At 37.4% G+C, this 16,695-nt stretch overlaps 1 protein-coding gene across 11 annotated transcripts in view; it reads right to left on the reverse strand.

Moving 5' to 3' along the window:
- Nucleotides 1–3,067: 3,067 nt before the first annotated feature.
- Nucleotides 3,068–16,695, reverse strand: part of LOC129360296 (prominin-1-A-like) — a 60,111-nt gene continuing 46,483 nt past the window's right edge. For 2 of the 11 annotated variants that reach the window (XR_008606009.1, XR_008606007.1), the window contains 12 exons: nucleotides 12,376–12,522; nucleotides 11,391–11,462; nucleotides 10,809–10,901; nucleotides 9,957–9,974; nucleotides 9,498–9,551; nucleotides 9,351–9,431; nucleotides 9,208–9,276; nucleotides 8,671–8,760; nucleotides 8,045–8,160; nucleotides 7,361–7,384; nucleotides 4,317–5,383; nucleotides 3,068–3,241 (listed from right to left, as the gene is read on the reverse strand). Coding sequence is in view for 4 of the 11 variants with exons in the window: in XM_055030411.1 (XP_054886386.1) it covers nucleotides 4,325–4,346; nucleotides 6,873–6,941; nucleotides 7,361–7,384; nucleotides 8,045–8,160; nucleotides 8,671–8,760; nucleotides 9,208–9,276; nucleotides 9,351–9,431; nucleotides 9,498–9,551; nucleotides 9,957–9,974; nucleotides 10,809–10,901; nucleotides 11,391–11,462; nucleotides 12,376–12,522 (855 nt within the window). In the remaining 7 variants the exon portion in view is untranslated. Of the gene's footprint in view, nucleotides 3,242–4,316; nucleotides 5,384–6,872; nucleotides 6,942–7,095; nucleotides 7,744–8,040; nucleotides 8,161–8,670; nucleotides 8,761–9,207; nucleotides 9,277–9,350; nucleotides 9,432–9,497; nucleotides 9,552–9,956; nucleotides 9,975–10,808; nucleotides 10,902–11,390; nucleotides 11,463–12,375; nucleotides 12,523–16,695 lie in introns of those variants that run through there. The other 9 variants (XR_008606012.1, XR_008606008.1, XM_055030411.1 and 6 more) reach the window with 8 other exon arrangements.

Raw genomic sequence — 16,695 nt, forward strand, 5'->3', positions numbered from 1 at the left:
TTGGAGTGTTTATTTGCATCCTGCTTGGTGCCTGAGAAAACTTTGAAGCCAAGCTTATGGAAGAGGATAATAATGTCTTATTGAAATAGCTGACCGGTAATGCTACCCACAGGGTTCTGGCTTGGCAGTACAAGTTGGAATGTGCATAGTCTAAGGGGTGCAAAACCATCTGCTCCAATGTTACATACAGTTCCCAGTTAGCATCAAATTTATATTAATTTCAACATATTTTCTTTTTTTTGGCCCTCAGAATTATACATTCCATGTTTTGCCTCACAGTAAAATAGAAAAACTGACAAATTACTTTCTTTTCCATAAAATGTCAAAAATATTGTTACCCCAAAATACAGAACATGCTGAAAAAGGGTAAAGAAAGATTAGAAGTGAAAATAACTTGAAATGGAGAGTTTATTCACAATTTATACACTTTTGTCATATCCACATAAAAAACAAGCATCTTCCTGGATCCATCATCCAACTGCTCAGCATCACATTTCAAACCAGCCACCCATTCATCTGATCAACACAAAGCTATCATATATACCTAATTTAAGCACTTAAGTTGTGAATTTGTCCCCATAAATGCATTACCATACTCCAGCAAGGAGTAAAACTGTGATAGTCAACATGAGCACAGCGATCATCTAAAAATGTCCACCTTGAGGAAAACTATGTTTGTAAATGAAGCAAGCAAAAAAAGAGAGCACTGGGAGGAAACAGAGTTCACATTATGGAAAAGCACAGCTGGGACATTTTAATATGGTAAACAGTATTTCCTTTGGAGAAATAAAATTAATAAAAATAGTGTGTAAAGTCATTGTAGCACAGCAAAACTTGTAAACTGTTGGTAAATATTTTCAGTACTTTGACTGCAAATTACAGTTATTAGCTTTATAGAAGTCAGATGTGCACAAAAATCTACAAAAGTGGGTTAATTTTTAATCCTTGTCATGGTAATCTAATTAAAAGTTGTTAAATGTTAGTATTCTCTTTAGCGACGTCTTAACTGACACATTGTTTATTTTTTTATTCAAGCCCATGGACTTTGTCTTTTAAAAACAATTGCAAACTTGGATCTAAAATGGATTTGTTGGAGTATAAAACAAATGTAATATAACAATTATGGATAAAGTATTAAATTTAGACCACCTTTTCCTATTACAGTTAAAATTTTTTTTTTTTTTGATTCACATAAAAACTGACTTTTGTTAACCTTTATATATGGATATTGCATAATCTACTACCTGGTAAATGTTTATAGTTATTGTGCATTTACAGTGATGAAAAAAATCCAGATTTTGGTTGCTAAGGCAGGTATTGCTTTTTTCACAGTCCACATAAACCAGATCTGTGTAAACCATGAAAAATCCTTCTTTTCAACAATCTGATTGATGGTGCTCATTCGTCCCATAAATGGATTGTCTAAGCTCTCACTGGAGAAAGCATCTGTATAGAAATATGACATATAGGATATGTTGATTGGCCTCCCTGATGTAACAATATCAGCATATTTCCCACTCAGCCTCTACATAAAGCAATGATTATTGAATGAACACATTCAAAAGTTCTATGTATTCAGAAATATTGTTTAACAAAAAAGCAGGCAAAGGGCAAAAAGCGTGCAAGAGAAAGACAATTTAAAAATATGGGATTTGGCTTGAGAGTTAACATTCCACTTTAAAATTATGAGTACCATAAAGCAGGAAAGACCTGAAAATGAACACATGTGGTACGTAGAGGAAATAGAAGTTGATGTTATTTTTACTATTATTCTCCAACTGTACTGTATTATTTAAATGGATAGTTCAACCAAAACACATCGGTTATGCATTTGGTACAAATTTGTCATTTGGTGTTACAGTGTGGTTGTGATGGGGATTTTTTTTTTTTTTTTTACCATAACAAAGGAAAATGACTGGTCATGTGTCCCTGGCTTCAAGAATTTGTGTTTTTTTCTAAACCCACTATTCAAAATAATTCTGAAATTTGGTGTTTAAAACTCCAAGTAGAAGAATCACTTTAGAACAATTTACCACTCTGACTTACAAATAAATGGCAAATGTTAACACCTGACACAAGTTTAAATGGTACAGAAAGGGCATTTCCTAAATTTTTTAAATTTAACAAAGTGATATGGGCTTTTTTAACTGCAACGTCATGGTAAAACATCTCAAAGGAAGAGTCCTCTTCAGTGTTTCTTGCATACAGATGGGTCATGTTGCGCTTTTGCCATTTCATACTTTTCCAGTTTTGCCATTTTCACTGAATAGTTGTTGCATACCAACAATAGCAACATCTGTTGTTATTATATAACATTTGTCACTGGATGTTGCATACCAAAATTCAGTCAGGGGACATTTTGTACCCAATTTGACCATTGACTTGATGTTATTTTTGGTGTTTTGCTTCTACTGTAAAAACATCTTTTTTGTCATGGGACTGCAATGAGACCGGTCCAAGCAGATATGAGTCAAAACCAATAAAAAAAGGTGCAATATAATTTTTTTAAGAAATAAAATTGTATTTTATTTATTAAACTATTCCTGAGATTTGATCAAGAAGATACAAGTTGTGTGTTTTACAGGTAAGAAATGGAAGAATTTGGGGACAAAATGCCTACATTTGAATGAGGTTTTGAATTGTCAAAGAGGAAAATTGACCCATAGCCACCTAAAATCAACAAAACCAACATGTCTGGAAATATTGTAAACAACTTAAGAAAAAAAAATAGTCATGCTTCGTTTTCTTACAAATTCTCTCCACAAGTTGTTATGTTCACACAAGCCTTTTCTCAACTGGTAAAATATCACACACTTGTGTCTCAGTTAAAAAGGATGCATTTTTTCAACAAAACAATCAGATCTTTATGAAACCTGCCTTTTGACACTCACTTTGAAAGTGCAACACCCTTTTTAACTGAAGAAAATATAACTTTCTCCAGCTTCTCTTTTCTTGAGCACAAAGTTCATAAAAATGAGCAAACACAACAGTCAATGTTATGTCCTCTCAAGGGCTTTTTCAACTTGGTTTTGTGTCCAAACAAATGTAAACACAGACACAGCAGCAGTCCTGGAAAATGTAGATGAAACCCGGCTCAGATTGATGCTGAGGGCTGATAAGGTTAGCGTCCTGCCGGCAGAAACCAAACTGGAGAATTTGATCTGCATCATTGAACAAGCACCTTCCTTGTTCTTCTTTTGAAGTGAAGAAACCAGCAATATGTTGAAGTTCATCAAGTGAGCTACAATAAATAGAAAAGAACATTTTGTTAACTGATAAATTGTGAATACGTTTTTGTAAATATACTGCCTGGCCAAAAACAAGTTGGTAACCAAATAAAAAAAGGTCACAATAAGCTTTTGCAATGCCACAAGATTTATTCATAACCAGAATTACATACATTTTTAACCCTGATCTTGGTTTGATGATGGAGGAGTGCTGCCAACTAATAATATAACTTGATCTTATTGTATTGCTCCAGAACTCAAACATTATGCTCCCTGGCAAACTGAAGCTTTTTCTCTAGTCGGCCTCACTGATTAGAGGTTTTCTAACTTCTGCACAGCTGTTCAGGCCCAAAGCCACAGTGCGAGTCCCCTTCACACTGTGTGTAGAAATGCTCTTACTTTTACTTACACTTAAGTTATTCTGTTGTTTTTCTTCTGTTTAATGTTAACAAATATTTAACTCCTATGTTTAAATTCCTAATCAGATCCCTAATCATAATCATTCAGGATTCTTAACAGACCACATTTCTTCCTGAAAACGATGGTTCCTTACTGTTCTTCAGGTTTATAAATATTCATTCGACATTTAACCTAATTCTGTAATTTCATCAGTTTTATTCTCTGCTTACTGCCAATAATTTGACCTTTCTTAAACAAACGGGATGTGTCTTTCCACATGATGTCTGAGAAATGAAAAACAACTCATTACAGTTGGAGATGCTAGCGTGTTGCTAGAGAAGTGGATCTCCAAATTGTCCATTTTTTAAACTAGTGTGTTAACACAAAGCCTGGGAACACAAAGCCCAATCAATTCACTTTCACCTTAATACATCAGAACGAAGTTTCAAAGAGAGGGAATTATCTTACTTGTAATCAATAGAAATGACCTCAGTCAGATGTTATCATCAAGACAAAAAGCTACTTTCCAAATGTAATGCTGCAAAATCTAAGACTAAATTAGATTTAATGACAGTGGCTCTGTGTAATCCTGTGTATTGATATGTCAGATGAAACTCATTCAATTATTAGAGCTGCACATTTAATCAAATACCTGCAACCTGAAACATGAAAAACACAATAAAACATTACCATGATGTTTAGTTCCAGTTGTCAAGGGCACTGCAAGGACAAAAAACAGAGAAAGATACTTTAGATATCACGACGCAAGAAAAATATTTCAAAACAGAAATATCCCTAAAATAAGTTAAGATTTTATTGCAGTTCCTTAGATTCTTAATAAATATTTGTAATGTAGTGCAGGCTCTGTGACTCTGAGACTGCAGAGATCTTCACAAAATCCAGAGTTGGTCGAATCTGCATTTCACCAAATAATCCCATCAAAGCTAATCGATTGGTGGCTCTTCTGAAAACATGTAAAAGGTCTATAAAGGTAGTTGCAATAATCTAAAAGAAAACAACAATGCTGTAGCATTTCTCAAATGTACTCAAATTAACCCTCTCCAGGCAGATGTTGCAGATTTGCAACAGCTAAATGCTACTTAGCTAGTCTTTGCAAGTAATTTGAGCCTGAGAGGACTAAAGGTCGGATTTTTAAAATTTTTTATTATTGTTATTGTGAGATGATGCTGCTGTAAGACATATTAGACTGAAAATATTTTTAAGGCGTTACACAAAGTGATTTCATTCAAGGTGGAAGGTGCTGTTAGGTGGAGATAACTACATATAAAAGGGTTTCACATCGCTCATGCACTAACTGAACACAACCACTCACAAGAGGCTAGTAGACACATCAGAGAATGTTTTCTAAACTGCAGGATATTATCCTAAATATAAATCAACATAAAATTGAAGGTTTCTTCTCTCTAAAACACTGAGAGTCATGAGCATCTACAGTAAATTTAGTCATTCTCACCATGATGGCATTTCAGCAAGCAGAAAAAGCACTAAAACAAGCTGTGAACAGGTGTTAAGAGTGTTACCACATTAGCAATATAAGATTTAAAACAGATGATCGCTGACTCAGCAGGACGGCTGTGAGGAGAGGTGTGAGGAAATCGGTGTTAGAGAGACAGAGTCGTCGTTTTGTGTTACCAGTACCTTTCTGGAGCCAAGCGAGAGCTGACTCTCACCAGTCGATGTGCCTCGGAGGAGCCGAGGCCCGGGGAAACCTGTTCATTGTGTCATATGTTGGGACGCTACCATCACAGGAACAAACACGCACACATGGAAAAACGTTACCAGACAGACTCAACATTTCACATTCACTTCCTTTTGATGGCAAGAGGAGAAGGGTGAGCACTTCATACAACAGAGAGCAAAACAGTCTCTGAGTAGCTTACTGTGCAAACAGAGTCATTTATTGTTGATCAACTAAACTATGCGAATTAACTTATGTAATACTCCTATTGATGCACGAGTTTCATTCCAAAAGCTTAATGCAACTCAAATAGAAAGATAAGGTTTAACAAAAAGTTGCATTAATCTTGCAAGTTCAAACTGGAAATGAAACTCATATTTTTTCAAACTGCAACAAGTCAGAGCAACCCCTCATTGAGATGTTTTACTCTCTGTGTTTATCTTGTTGGATTGTGCCAACTCATCTGCATCCAAATGCAACTTAAAAAGACATCTGGTTAGAGTCAGAAAAGAAAATCAAAAGTAGCATCATATCCAGGGACACACGAAAGCTTAACATGCTTGCCTCTCTCTGAACAAAATGATCAGGTGTACATTCATCGGATTTTGGCCGACACTAAACGAGAGGAAACAGGAGAAGGTTTCATTTCATTCCACAGGAATTTCCCAGCATCAGAAAGAAAGCAGTTGGTTAGTAATACGATAGATTCCCCCAAAACCACCAAGCAGAACATTTACAACATGACAGTGAAGTAGTGGTAGCAGACAGATTCATCAGCCTTCCAACATCAATGTTGGGAGGTGGAAGAGTCAGAATGATTATTGGAAACTGACACCCTCATTTCTCTTTGATGAGTTTAAATAAGGGTACAGCTTTCCTCAGAGTAAAGACTGTAATTTTTGATATATAGTAACAAAATGAGCTCCTTCTTTTTCTCTATTAAGATGTTTCAGCTCTTATTTTCTAATACTCACCTGTAGTTTACCTTTGCTTACTGTGTTAAGCAAATATTTTGACTAAATATAAATTGCAGTTACATTTCTTTAAGTTGTGATATTTAAAATATTGATTGTGCAAATGGCACTTTTAAAAGATTTATGTGTACTAGCTTTAGATACTCTCTAAGACAAACCTTTATTAGTATTTGTTTTCCAATAATCCCCAGTCTTCAAGTTGACTAACACAAATTGTTCTTTATTCTGCTCCATATTTCATCCCCAAAGAAAACAGCAGGGCTATGATCTGATGTTCATCAGCAAATCCCACATTTCACCCCAAATGTTAAACCACTGCTGAAATTCATTTTAAAGCACTTTTTATCATAGATCAAAAAACTGATTCTGGATTGTTTCTAATAAAAGCTACCACAACTTGCCAGTTTAAAGGTCTGCTATAATATCACACCTACTTATGCATGTGTGCATCTTGAAATGACTCCCTCTGAAAGCATGCACTGTGTTCAGCCATATTATATATAAAACCAACTTCCCAGGCATGCATCCACCTCCACCATGACATGCAGTCAGCAGGATAAATGGAAAATTTACCTTGTCATCATAGGATTAGGAATACCTTGTGAACTCTCACTATGATAACCATTATTACCAATTTCCATACTGAAAATAAAACATTGTGAAGAAAAATGGAATGAAAAATGAGAAATGCGACATGCTGAATAAAATGTTTTCTTTGTTTTCCTTTATATGTGGATGAATCTTTAAACAATATCAGGAGATGAATATGTTCTGAGTATAAACCTTAGTGTTTTATTTACACAATATATATATATATATATATATATTTTTTTTTTACAAAAAACACTTTAATGATTGCAAGAGCCCTTCATGAAAGGTACTGTAAGGGGCACTTCTTAAACATAGCACATGACAAAAAGCCACATCGCCCACCCACATGAGCAAAAATGCAAACGAGCACCAAGAATTTAGTAAACAGCTTTCTATATACATTACTTAGAAAAAAAAGCACAGAGTGAGAGAAGTTAAAATGAAAAGGATGTTGGGGAAGAACATCTTACTTTTTCATGGGAATTGTCTCAACGCTATGGAGATACACAGAAAACAGGAACATAAAAATGTTATTGAGATTTTCAGTAAAAGAAATGCATCAAAAGTCCTTCTGTGCAATCCAGCACTGACTGCACAGAGGGAGATGCAGTTGATCAGCTGAGATATTACAATTACTACTACTGTAGATAAAGCAATGAGTTCACAGAGTCTGAACATGAAAAAAGGCCCATGAAGAAGAAATAAGAATTAACTAATTTATCAGTGTCTTTTCTTTGTAAAGTGCCAAGTGCTTGACAAAGAAGAATGAAGAAATAAAATAAAAAATATGGAAGATGGAAATAGTAGGAATGGTTATCACAAGGTAAAATGCCAGGTCCCAGAAACAGAGGAGCTTAAGGGAAGAGAAAAGGGAGCAGAAAATAAATTGAAATAGGAAAGTTCAGTAGTACAGAACAGTTTTAGAACTGTTTAAGAACCCATTTTAAGGCAAACCAGAAAAATAACCAATTAAATTCAGACACACAAAAGAAAAGCCTAAAAGATAGAAGGATGTCCTGCAACCATCAAATATTTAAAATATATGTGCACTAATTTAGATCTAATAGAGCCATAACAGAACTAAAATTGCAGCTTTATAGTAATAATAGATACAATAAAAACATGAGAGAAGAAAAATAAATGCAATAACTCACTCATCATAAACATCCTCTGTGTCCATCCTGCGGTAGTACTTGGCTAGTTTCACAGCTAGTATTACGCTTGGGAGCAAGAACAGTGTGCTGCAGCCCAAACCCATCCAGAAAGTGTTCTGTTGAAAAGATAATTTAAAGAATTATATTTCTCATAAATTTATATAAAGTTATTAAAGTTATAAAGTTATATAAAGTTATTATTGCCTTGTAAAGTATTTATACCTCCTAAGCTTTTCATGTTTATTTGTAAAGACAATAAAACATTTTATAAACCATGAATCATTTTCCTTCCACTTCAAAATTGTGCACCTCGTTGTAGTAATCACTTAAAATCACATTAAAATGCACTGAAGTTTATAGTTGTAATGTGGAAAAGTTAAAGGGGTGTGGCTACTTTTGAAATGCATCAGAACTGCTGCTTTTAATTTGGCTTTGACTTACAGACATAGAATTTCGATATTGACCTCATTCCCTTTGGGCGAGTGATAACACTGCTGCACAACTAGATTTGTTTCACTTGGCCCTTGGGGGGGTTAAAGCATTAAACCTAAACTTCTGCACTGAAACACAGAGATCTGCATAAAGTTTGATTAGGTGGAATCTATTTTCATTATTGCCATTGTTACCATAGAATCCACCAGGAAACTGCAGGTCATGATCTGCGCCGTGTCCAAGATGTTGCTGAAGGGCTTGCATGGTGCAACCTCCAAAGCCAACTACAAAGGATATAAACAGGAAATGTTATCACACCGCGGTACTTCCAGTAAACACAAAGTTTCTTAACTGTGGCACAACACATCCAGCTCTGACTGTTCCTGAACAACAACATTGAGACTGAAACAAAAAAAAGTTTTATTGACATATATGAGAATCAGAGCTAAAATATCTTATTTTTCACTTTGGTTTGAATTCCTTTGGCTTCACTGCAGCAGAAACCATCATGCCTCAAAGTAAATTCCTCAGATTTAAAGGAGCTGTAGCTTTTATATTTGTCCTCTCTATATTTACCCCAAAAACTGTTATGCAAGTTTTTTGTTTTCCACTGTATAATATTGAGCTTTTTTCATAACTCAGGCTGCAGAAAATCCTTTAACTAACCATGAACAAAATAATGCATAAAACATTACATTTACATAATATGAAAATGGTACATAAACACTTACTGATGTTTTGACCCATTCTATGTACTGATTGAAATAGCCAATAATGGTTGCTGAGTATTTTCTTGTTTCCTGTAGGAAATTAGAGAACAGCTGTTAGTTTAACACAATCACAAAACTGAGATTAAGCAAACAGATACATTTACCTGATTGATTAAAAGTGTTGCATTCTGGGAGATGAGGTGCTGAGCAGCTTCAATGGTCTCAAGAACATCTGTGACTTTGTTCTGTAAAGACAAACTTGTCAGTACCAATGTGACCGTAAATTTGATTTTTGGTAGCGGTTTATTTACCGGGAGGTCAGAAGCTGTCCTCTCCAGGAATCTCATACTCTGGTTCAATGCACTCTGAGAAAAAAACAAAAAATAATATATTATTTTCAGAAGTTAAAGACCAACAGAAAACTGAGAGCAACACAAATACAATGAGTGTCATTAATTAAATTTTTGGCATGCTGGAGGATTTTGTTCCAAAATCAAATATCCACAATGCAAAGACATAATCACATACACAACATAAAACAAATAAGGACTGTCCCTTTATTTTGTCCAAAAAAACCCAAACATTTATTCTCTTCATGTGGATATTTTGCACTATTTTGGCACAAATACTTTTGATATAAACTACAAGTTTGTGAAAACAACAATAAAAAGTGTCTCTGCAACAAAAGAACATCTCATAGATGGGTTGTTTGTTTTAAGCTCCAGGTAATAACACAGTTAATGCATATCATATCATAGACTTGTGCTTACCCTTGCTCTAACATATTTCTTGATGGTGAACAGAGAAAAACAAAACAACAAAACATAAATAAATGTTGTGTTGAGAGCCAACAATGGTTGCATCTGTTTGTCCTAGATGATATCTGACAGAGTGAAAATAATATAAAGCTGAATATTTCATATTTAATGTGTTCTGACACAAGCCCGAGGGCAACAAGTGCTATTTTATTTTACAGAACAGCAGACAAAGCAACATTTTTTTATAATCAAACCTCTATACTGTAGACTTTTATCATTGAATAATTACTTAAAATTATTGGTTATAAAAGCAGAAACAATGAGTTTCTAAAGCAGATGGATGTAAAATCAGCACAAAATGTAAAGTGGGAATTTCTTTCTCAGGCAAGAAAGCTGCTATGAAACGACAGCAATGGGAAAAATACAAAATGGTGAAAAAGTGAAATGACCATTACAAACTAAGGCAACAAACATAAAATGCCAAAGTGCAAAGGTCAGTTTTACTAATTTCTGCAGCACCAATTAAATGCAAATATCATCTCAAGGTTATTTACAAGATACAAAGCAATTCATAAAAATAAATATATTATTAAATCAATCTAAAACAATTTAATTGTTTATGTCCAGTTCCAATACAACATCTACATGAGTCTACGGTATTTAGGTCTTCATTGTTTGGTGCAAGTGAGAGAATTACTTGTTTTCTTCTAATATTAACTGTATTTGTCATAAATTTATTCCATTACATATTGAAAGTGTATGTCATCATTTTTGTTTTGTTTTTATGTGTTTAGGGTGGATAACTGCAGATCCGGTTGAAACCAAGTTTTGCCAAAAGTATATGGGACACGCAGTGGGGATTACCATGGCCTGCTCCATTGGAGCGATCTGTTGTCTGTGGACCCGCTGCAGAGTGGCCACATGGCCCTTCAGAGCTGTCTGCAGAGGTCCCCTGGGCTGGAGAAGGAGACAAAACAAGTCGAGTTTTATTCCAAAAGAAGAGGAAGAAACAAAAGACTGCATTTGTGAGATTCCTGCTGCCCAGACATTTCTTAAACTTTGGGTCACGTAACAGAAAACAAAGCATGTTTTAGCTCATCATACATCAGGAAAGAATCAAATGGTTTATAAATGTAATCTTTTTCTTAAAAACACATTTTTTCCAGTTTATCAAACTGCCAACTTTTAAATAATTACATTTTGTTTTTGCATTTGAAAGTGCACAAAGATTTTGTTTTTGCCAACACAATCATTCTGCATGAAATAACACCAGTGTCTGTGTAGCAGCATCAGTTAAAAAAAAAATTATTTAAAAAAATCATTCTCCATCACAATTTGAGAAAACAGATGCATTAAAATAATCTCTTGTGCAGAGATGAAATAATAAGAAACTCCACAATGTGAATGTTGGTGCAACAGCTAATGAAGGCAGATCAGCTTCCTCACCATCAGGTCTGTCTGGGACTCCAGCTCTTTGGCGAATGACAGAACATCCACCACAGTGACTCCTTTATTCACCTTAAGCAGACAAAGAAGTCAGTAACACAAACACTGAGCTTGGATGGATGCACACACATTTATTAAATAGAAAGTAATCTCTTACACATGTAAGTATTGATAATGCAGGGAAGGATTTATAGTTTATACAGTGATTTTCTTCAGGCATATTTGATTAGAACAATTTCCCCCTGTCCCTTACATAATTAATGACTGCTATGAGCAGAAACTCTTAAAGTAAATTCTTGAATCCTGCATTTAATACGTTCAGACATAGTTGTTCCTAATTTGCCACCAACATGCAGGTCAAAGCTTTACAAAACATTCAACTTAAATTGCTCACAAATTTTGAAATAATTGCAGTTATTCTTCAAATCTATGTACAGAAAAAACATGGGATTGTAATTTATTGTGTTTTTCTTCAGCTAAGGCTTTTAGCTCACCTTAACCCAAACTGAATAAGACCAAATCTCTCGTTTCCTTGTACAAACTCAGAAATCGGAGGCTTCTGACTGAGAGAATGAAAGTTAAACTAAAGATTTCACACATCTGCTTGTAGATTCAGTCTGAAGGATAATTACGTTTTTGCTCTCAGTCTCAGGTCTTTAAAGTGAAGCTGATTGATTGATGAAAAGAGCAAATGTCAAGTTCTAGCCCACACCTTCACACCTTTGGCCTGGATTGGACCCTTATTGGATAACTTAGCTTTAGCAGTCCTTTGCAGAACTCTGCCTGAAGCTTGTTAACTGATTTAGGTGTTGATAAACCTAATAAGTCAATTATTAAATAATTTAAATCTATTTTTTCACAGACATGATTTCACAATTGCAACAATTTATACATCAAAACGCAAAAATAAAAACTATTCAAAACCATCCACTGAAAACATGCTTTTCTCCTGTTCATGTGTTTCTACAATCACAGCATATGTCACCTCGTCAAGGTAGTCAGCATAGTTGATCTCTGATAGGCCAGCTTCAGAGAAATCTAGGAGGTTCTGCTTCCCCTCTGCTTCTAAAAGGATTATCGCTCTCAGATCAATCTGAAAGTTCTCCAGCTGACGCACCACATCCTTAGTGAACTGTAAACAGAAGTTTGGATGAGAATATAAACCCTGAACAACTCAACTTTCACATTTACAGGTCAAAATCTTCTTTCTAAACAGGGCAGATGTCTGTAACAATGTGGCAGCATGCTATGCTACATGCTGTCTACAAGCCTTCCAGAGCCAGTGACAGGCCCAGGAAGGGTTGAAGTGGTAAAATGATTACAGCAAAATATTAGGAAAGCCTACAGGACAATTAGTTTCCATCTACCAGAGAACTATGACTTTAGAGAACATTTATTTTCCAGCAACACAACGACCTGAAGCACTAAGCTAAAGCTACACAGAAATGGTTCAAAGACAACCAGGTGAATGTTGTAGAGTGGCCTAGTGAAAGTCCACACCAAATATATATACTTTGGTATTTACTTGAGAATCTCTTGCTTTCCATTTGTGCTATAAAAAAGAATCTGTCCCTGTTTGCACCAAGACTAAGTGGATTATAGGAGAAACTACAAAAGACTTTATTAGGTCTTCTTTTATTTTGAGGTCTTCTGTAAACCACAGTCATCATTCTCAGACATGTCTTTGTAGGAAAAAATTTGAAAAAGAATGCCTTGACCAAAAAATGCCTGCTTTGCCAGCCAAGAAAGATGTTTTTTGCGCAACTATAAAGAGAACAAAAAAACACATTGGGACAGTAAACCAGTTTCTAGGATAACTGTATGGGCACGTCAAAAGTTTTGGATTTTCCAGAAAAGTAAAAATGTTAGCCATATGTTTTTACTGGGTGTTTGTTTTCTTCAGTGGGCTAACATGAATGTTGTTTTAGAGTTCAATCAAAAATGAAGAGACTATTCACCAAATAGCAACACTATATTCAAGTTTAGAAAGAAGGAAGATGATGGTATTATCTTAACTTTTTATTAAGGCGTTACTCTCCACATCAAAAACACCGTTTATGATAGACAACATAAAATGATGAGAAGTTTAAATTGTTTCATATAAGACTATTGCATTTTATTAATCAAATATGACTATATTATTGATATCCATAGAAATGTCAATGTTCATGATTTGATTTGATAATGTGGACAAAAAGTCTGATTGGGTAATAACGACACTGGTTTTCCCAAATAGCCATATATATATATATATATATATATATATATATATATATATATATATATATATATATATATATATATATATATATATATATATATATAAAAAAATTCCCTTCTCACCCACCGCGGGTGGTTCTTATCCTCTGAGCTCGGGTCCTCTACCAGAGGCCTGGGAGCTTGAGGGTCCTGCGCAGTATCTTGGCTGTGCCAAGGACTGCACATTTCTGGACTGAGATGTCTGATGTTGTTCCTGGGATCTGTTGTAGCCACTGCTCCAGTTTGGGGGTTACTGCCCCGAGGGCCCCGATGACCACAGGCACCACTGTGGTCTTCACCTTCCAGGCCCTCTCCAGTTCTTCCCTGAGGCCCTGGTATTTCTCTAGTTTCTCGTGCTCCTTTTTCCTGATGTTGCAATCACTTGGTATTGCTACATCTACCACAACGGCTTTCCTCTGATGTTTATCCACTACGACAATGTCTGGTTGGTTCGCCATTACCATTTTGTCTGTCTGGATCTGGAAGTCCCACAGGATCTTAGCTCTGGTGTTCTCCACCACCTTTGGGGGTGTTTCCCACTTTGATCTCGGGGTTTCCAGTCCATATTCTGCACAGATGTTCTGTACACAATGCCTGCCACTTGGTTATGTCGCTCCATGTACGCTTTCCCTGCCAGTATCTTGCACCCTGCTGTGATGTGCTGGACTGTCTCAGGGGCCTCCTTGCACAACCTACACCTTGGGTCTTGTCTGGTGTGGTAGATCTGGGCCTCTATTGCTCTGGTGTTTAGGGCCTGTTCCTGGGCGGCCAGGATGAGGGCCTCTGTGCTGTCCTTGAGTCCAGCTTTTTCCAGCCATTGGTAGGATTTACTTATATCAGCCACTTGGGTTATTTGCTGGTGGTACATCCCATGTAGGGGTTTGTCCTCCCATGATGGTATCTCTGGCACCTCAACCTCCGTTCCCTGTTGTCTGAGACATTCACTGAGCACATTGTCTGTTGAGGCTTTGTCCCTGATGTATTTATGGATCTTAGTTGTTTCGTCCTGGACAGTGGTTCTCACACTCACTAGTCCTCTGCCTCCTTCCTTGCGGCTCGTGTACAGTCTCAGGGTGCTGGATTTGGGATGGAACCCTCCATGCATTGTTAGTAGCTTTCTGGTCTTAATATCTGTGGCTTTTATCTCCTCCTTTGGCCAGCTAATTATTCCAGCAGGGTATCTGATTACTGGCAAGGCATAGCTGTTTATCGCACGGATTTTGTTCTTGCCATTGAGCTGGCTTCTCAGGACTTGCCTTATTCGTTGGAGGTATTAGCTGTGGCTCCTTTCCTTGTGACCTCATCGAGGTTGCCATTTGCTTGTGGTATACCTAGGTACTTGTAACTGTCCTCTATGTCTGCTATTGTTCCTTCTGGGAGTGAGACCCCTTCTGTGTGGATGACCTTCCCCCTCTTTGTGACCAGCCGACCACATTTCTCTAGTCCGAATGACATCCCAAGTCAGTGCTGTAGATCCTGGTGGTGTGGATCAGTGAGTCGATGTCTCGCTCACACTTGGCGTACAGCTTGATGTCATCCATGTAGAGTAGGTGACTGATATTGGCCCCATTTTTGAGTCTGTATCCGTAGCCAGTCTTGTTGATAACTTGGCTGAGGGGGTTCAGGCCTATGCAGAACAGTAGCGGGGACAGAGCATCTCCTTGGTATATGCCACATTTGATGGACACTTGTGCAAGTGGTTTGCAGTTGGCTTCAAGGGTGGTTTTCCACAGCCTCATCGAGTTTGCAATGAAGGCTCTCAGAGTCCTGTTGATGTTATACATCTCTAAGCATTCAATGATCCAAGTATGCGGCATTGAGTCATAGGCTTTCTTGTAATCAATCCAAGCCATGCACAGGTTCGTGTGTCGGGTTTTGCAGTCTCGGGCAACTGTGCGGTCTACGAGGAGTTGGTGTTTGGCTCCTCTGCTATTACACTGATACCCTTCTGTGCCGTGCTGTGTTTATCCATGTGTTTGCTTATCTTGGCCGCTATGATGCCTGACATGAGCTTCCAGGTTGTGGAGAGGCAGGTTATTGGTCGGTAGTTGGGTGGGACTGGACCCTTTGATGGATCCTTCTGGATTAGGATTGTCCGCCCTTCAGTTAACCATTCAGGGTGAGTCCCACTTTGTAGCAGCTGGTTCATTTGGGCTGCCATTCGCTCATGGAGAGCAGTGAGTTTCTTTAGCCAGTAGGCATGGATCATGTCAGGCCCTGGTGCTGTCCAGTTTTTCATACCTGAGACTCTTTCTTGGACATCTGTCACAGTGATGGTTACCGGGGCTTGCTCAGGGAGGTTGCTGTGGTCCTCTCGTAGAGAGATCAGCCACTGTGCATTGCTGTTGTGGGACGCCTCCCTTTCCCATATGCCTTTCCAGTATTGTTCCGTCTCCAGCCTTGGTGGGTCTGCTCTGTTGTTATTGTTACCCTGCCATTGAGAGTACACCTTAGCTGGTTGAGTGGAGAAGAGCCGGTTAATCCTTCTGGATTCATTCTCCCTTGTGTATCTCTTTAGGCGGCTGGACAAGGCTTGGAGCCTCTGTTTGGCAGTCTCGAGTGCTTCAGGTATGGGCATCTGCCTGTACTTTCTGGGTACTGGTCTTTTCATTGCACCTTGTGGAGCTCTGACAGTTGGCTCACTTCCCTTGTTACCTTGATTTTAGCCTCTAACCGTCTTTTCCATGGTGGGTATTGGGTCTCATGGTTGCTCTTATAGCCAAGTATCTCAAGGATCACTGATGCTGAGTGTAGATCAGCTCATTGGTTTCTGTTATGGTGTTGGTAGGGATCGTCTCAATGCTGCATTCACATTCTCAATGAGACTTTCAGATGGTACTTCACTCAGCCGTTGTAATTGGCGCCGGGGAGGCCTGGTTGTCATTCGGGTCATGATTCTCTCTCTCAGGTCAGCAGCTGTCTCGTTCAGCTCTGTTTCGCTCATTGGGGCCGTGTATCCCTCACTGGGTGGGGACTTGTAGTTAAGTCCCCACAGTCCTGACATCCGGGTTCCTCCCTTTTGCCGTAGCATTTGTGTTGTATCTCG

The sequence above is a fragment of the Poeciliopsis prolifica genome, unplaced genomic scaffold, assembly GCF_027474105.1.
Source record: "Poeciliopsis prolifica strain line A6 unplaced genomic scaffold, Auburn_PproV2 SCAFFOLD006, whole genome shotgun sequence".
NCBI classification, from domain to species: Eukaryota; Metazoa; Chordata; class Actinopteri; order Cyprinodontiformes; family Poeciliidae; genus Poeciliopsis; species Poeciliopsis prolifica.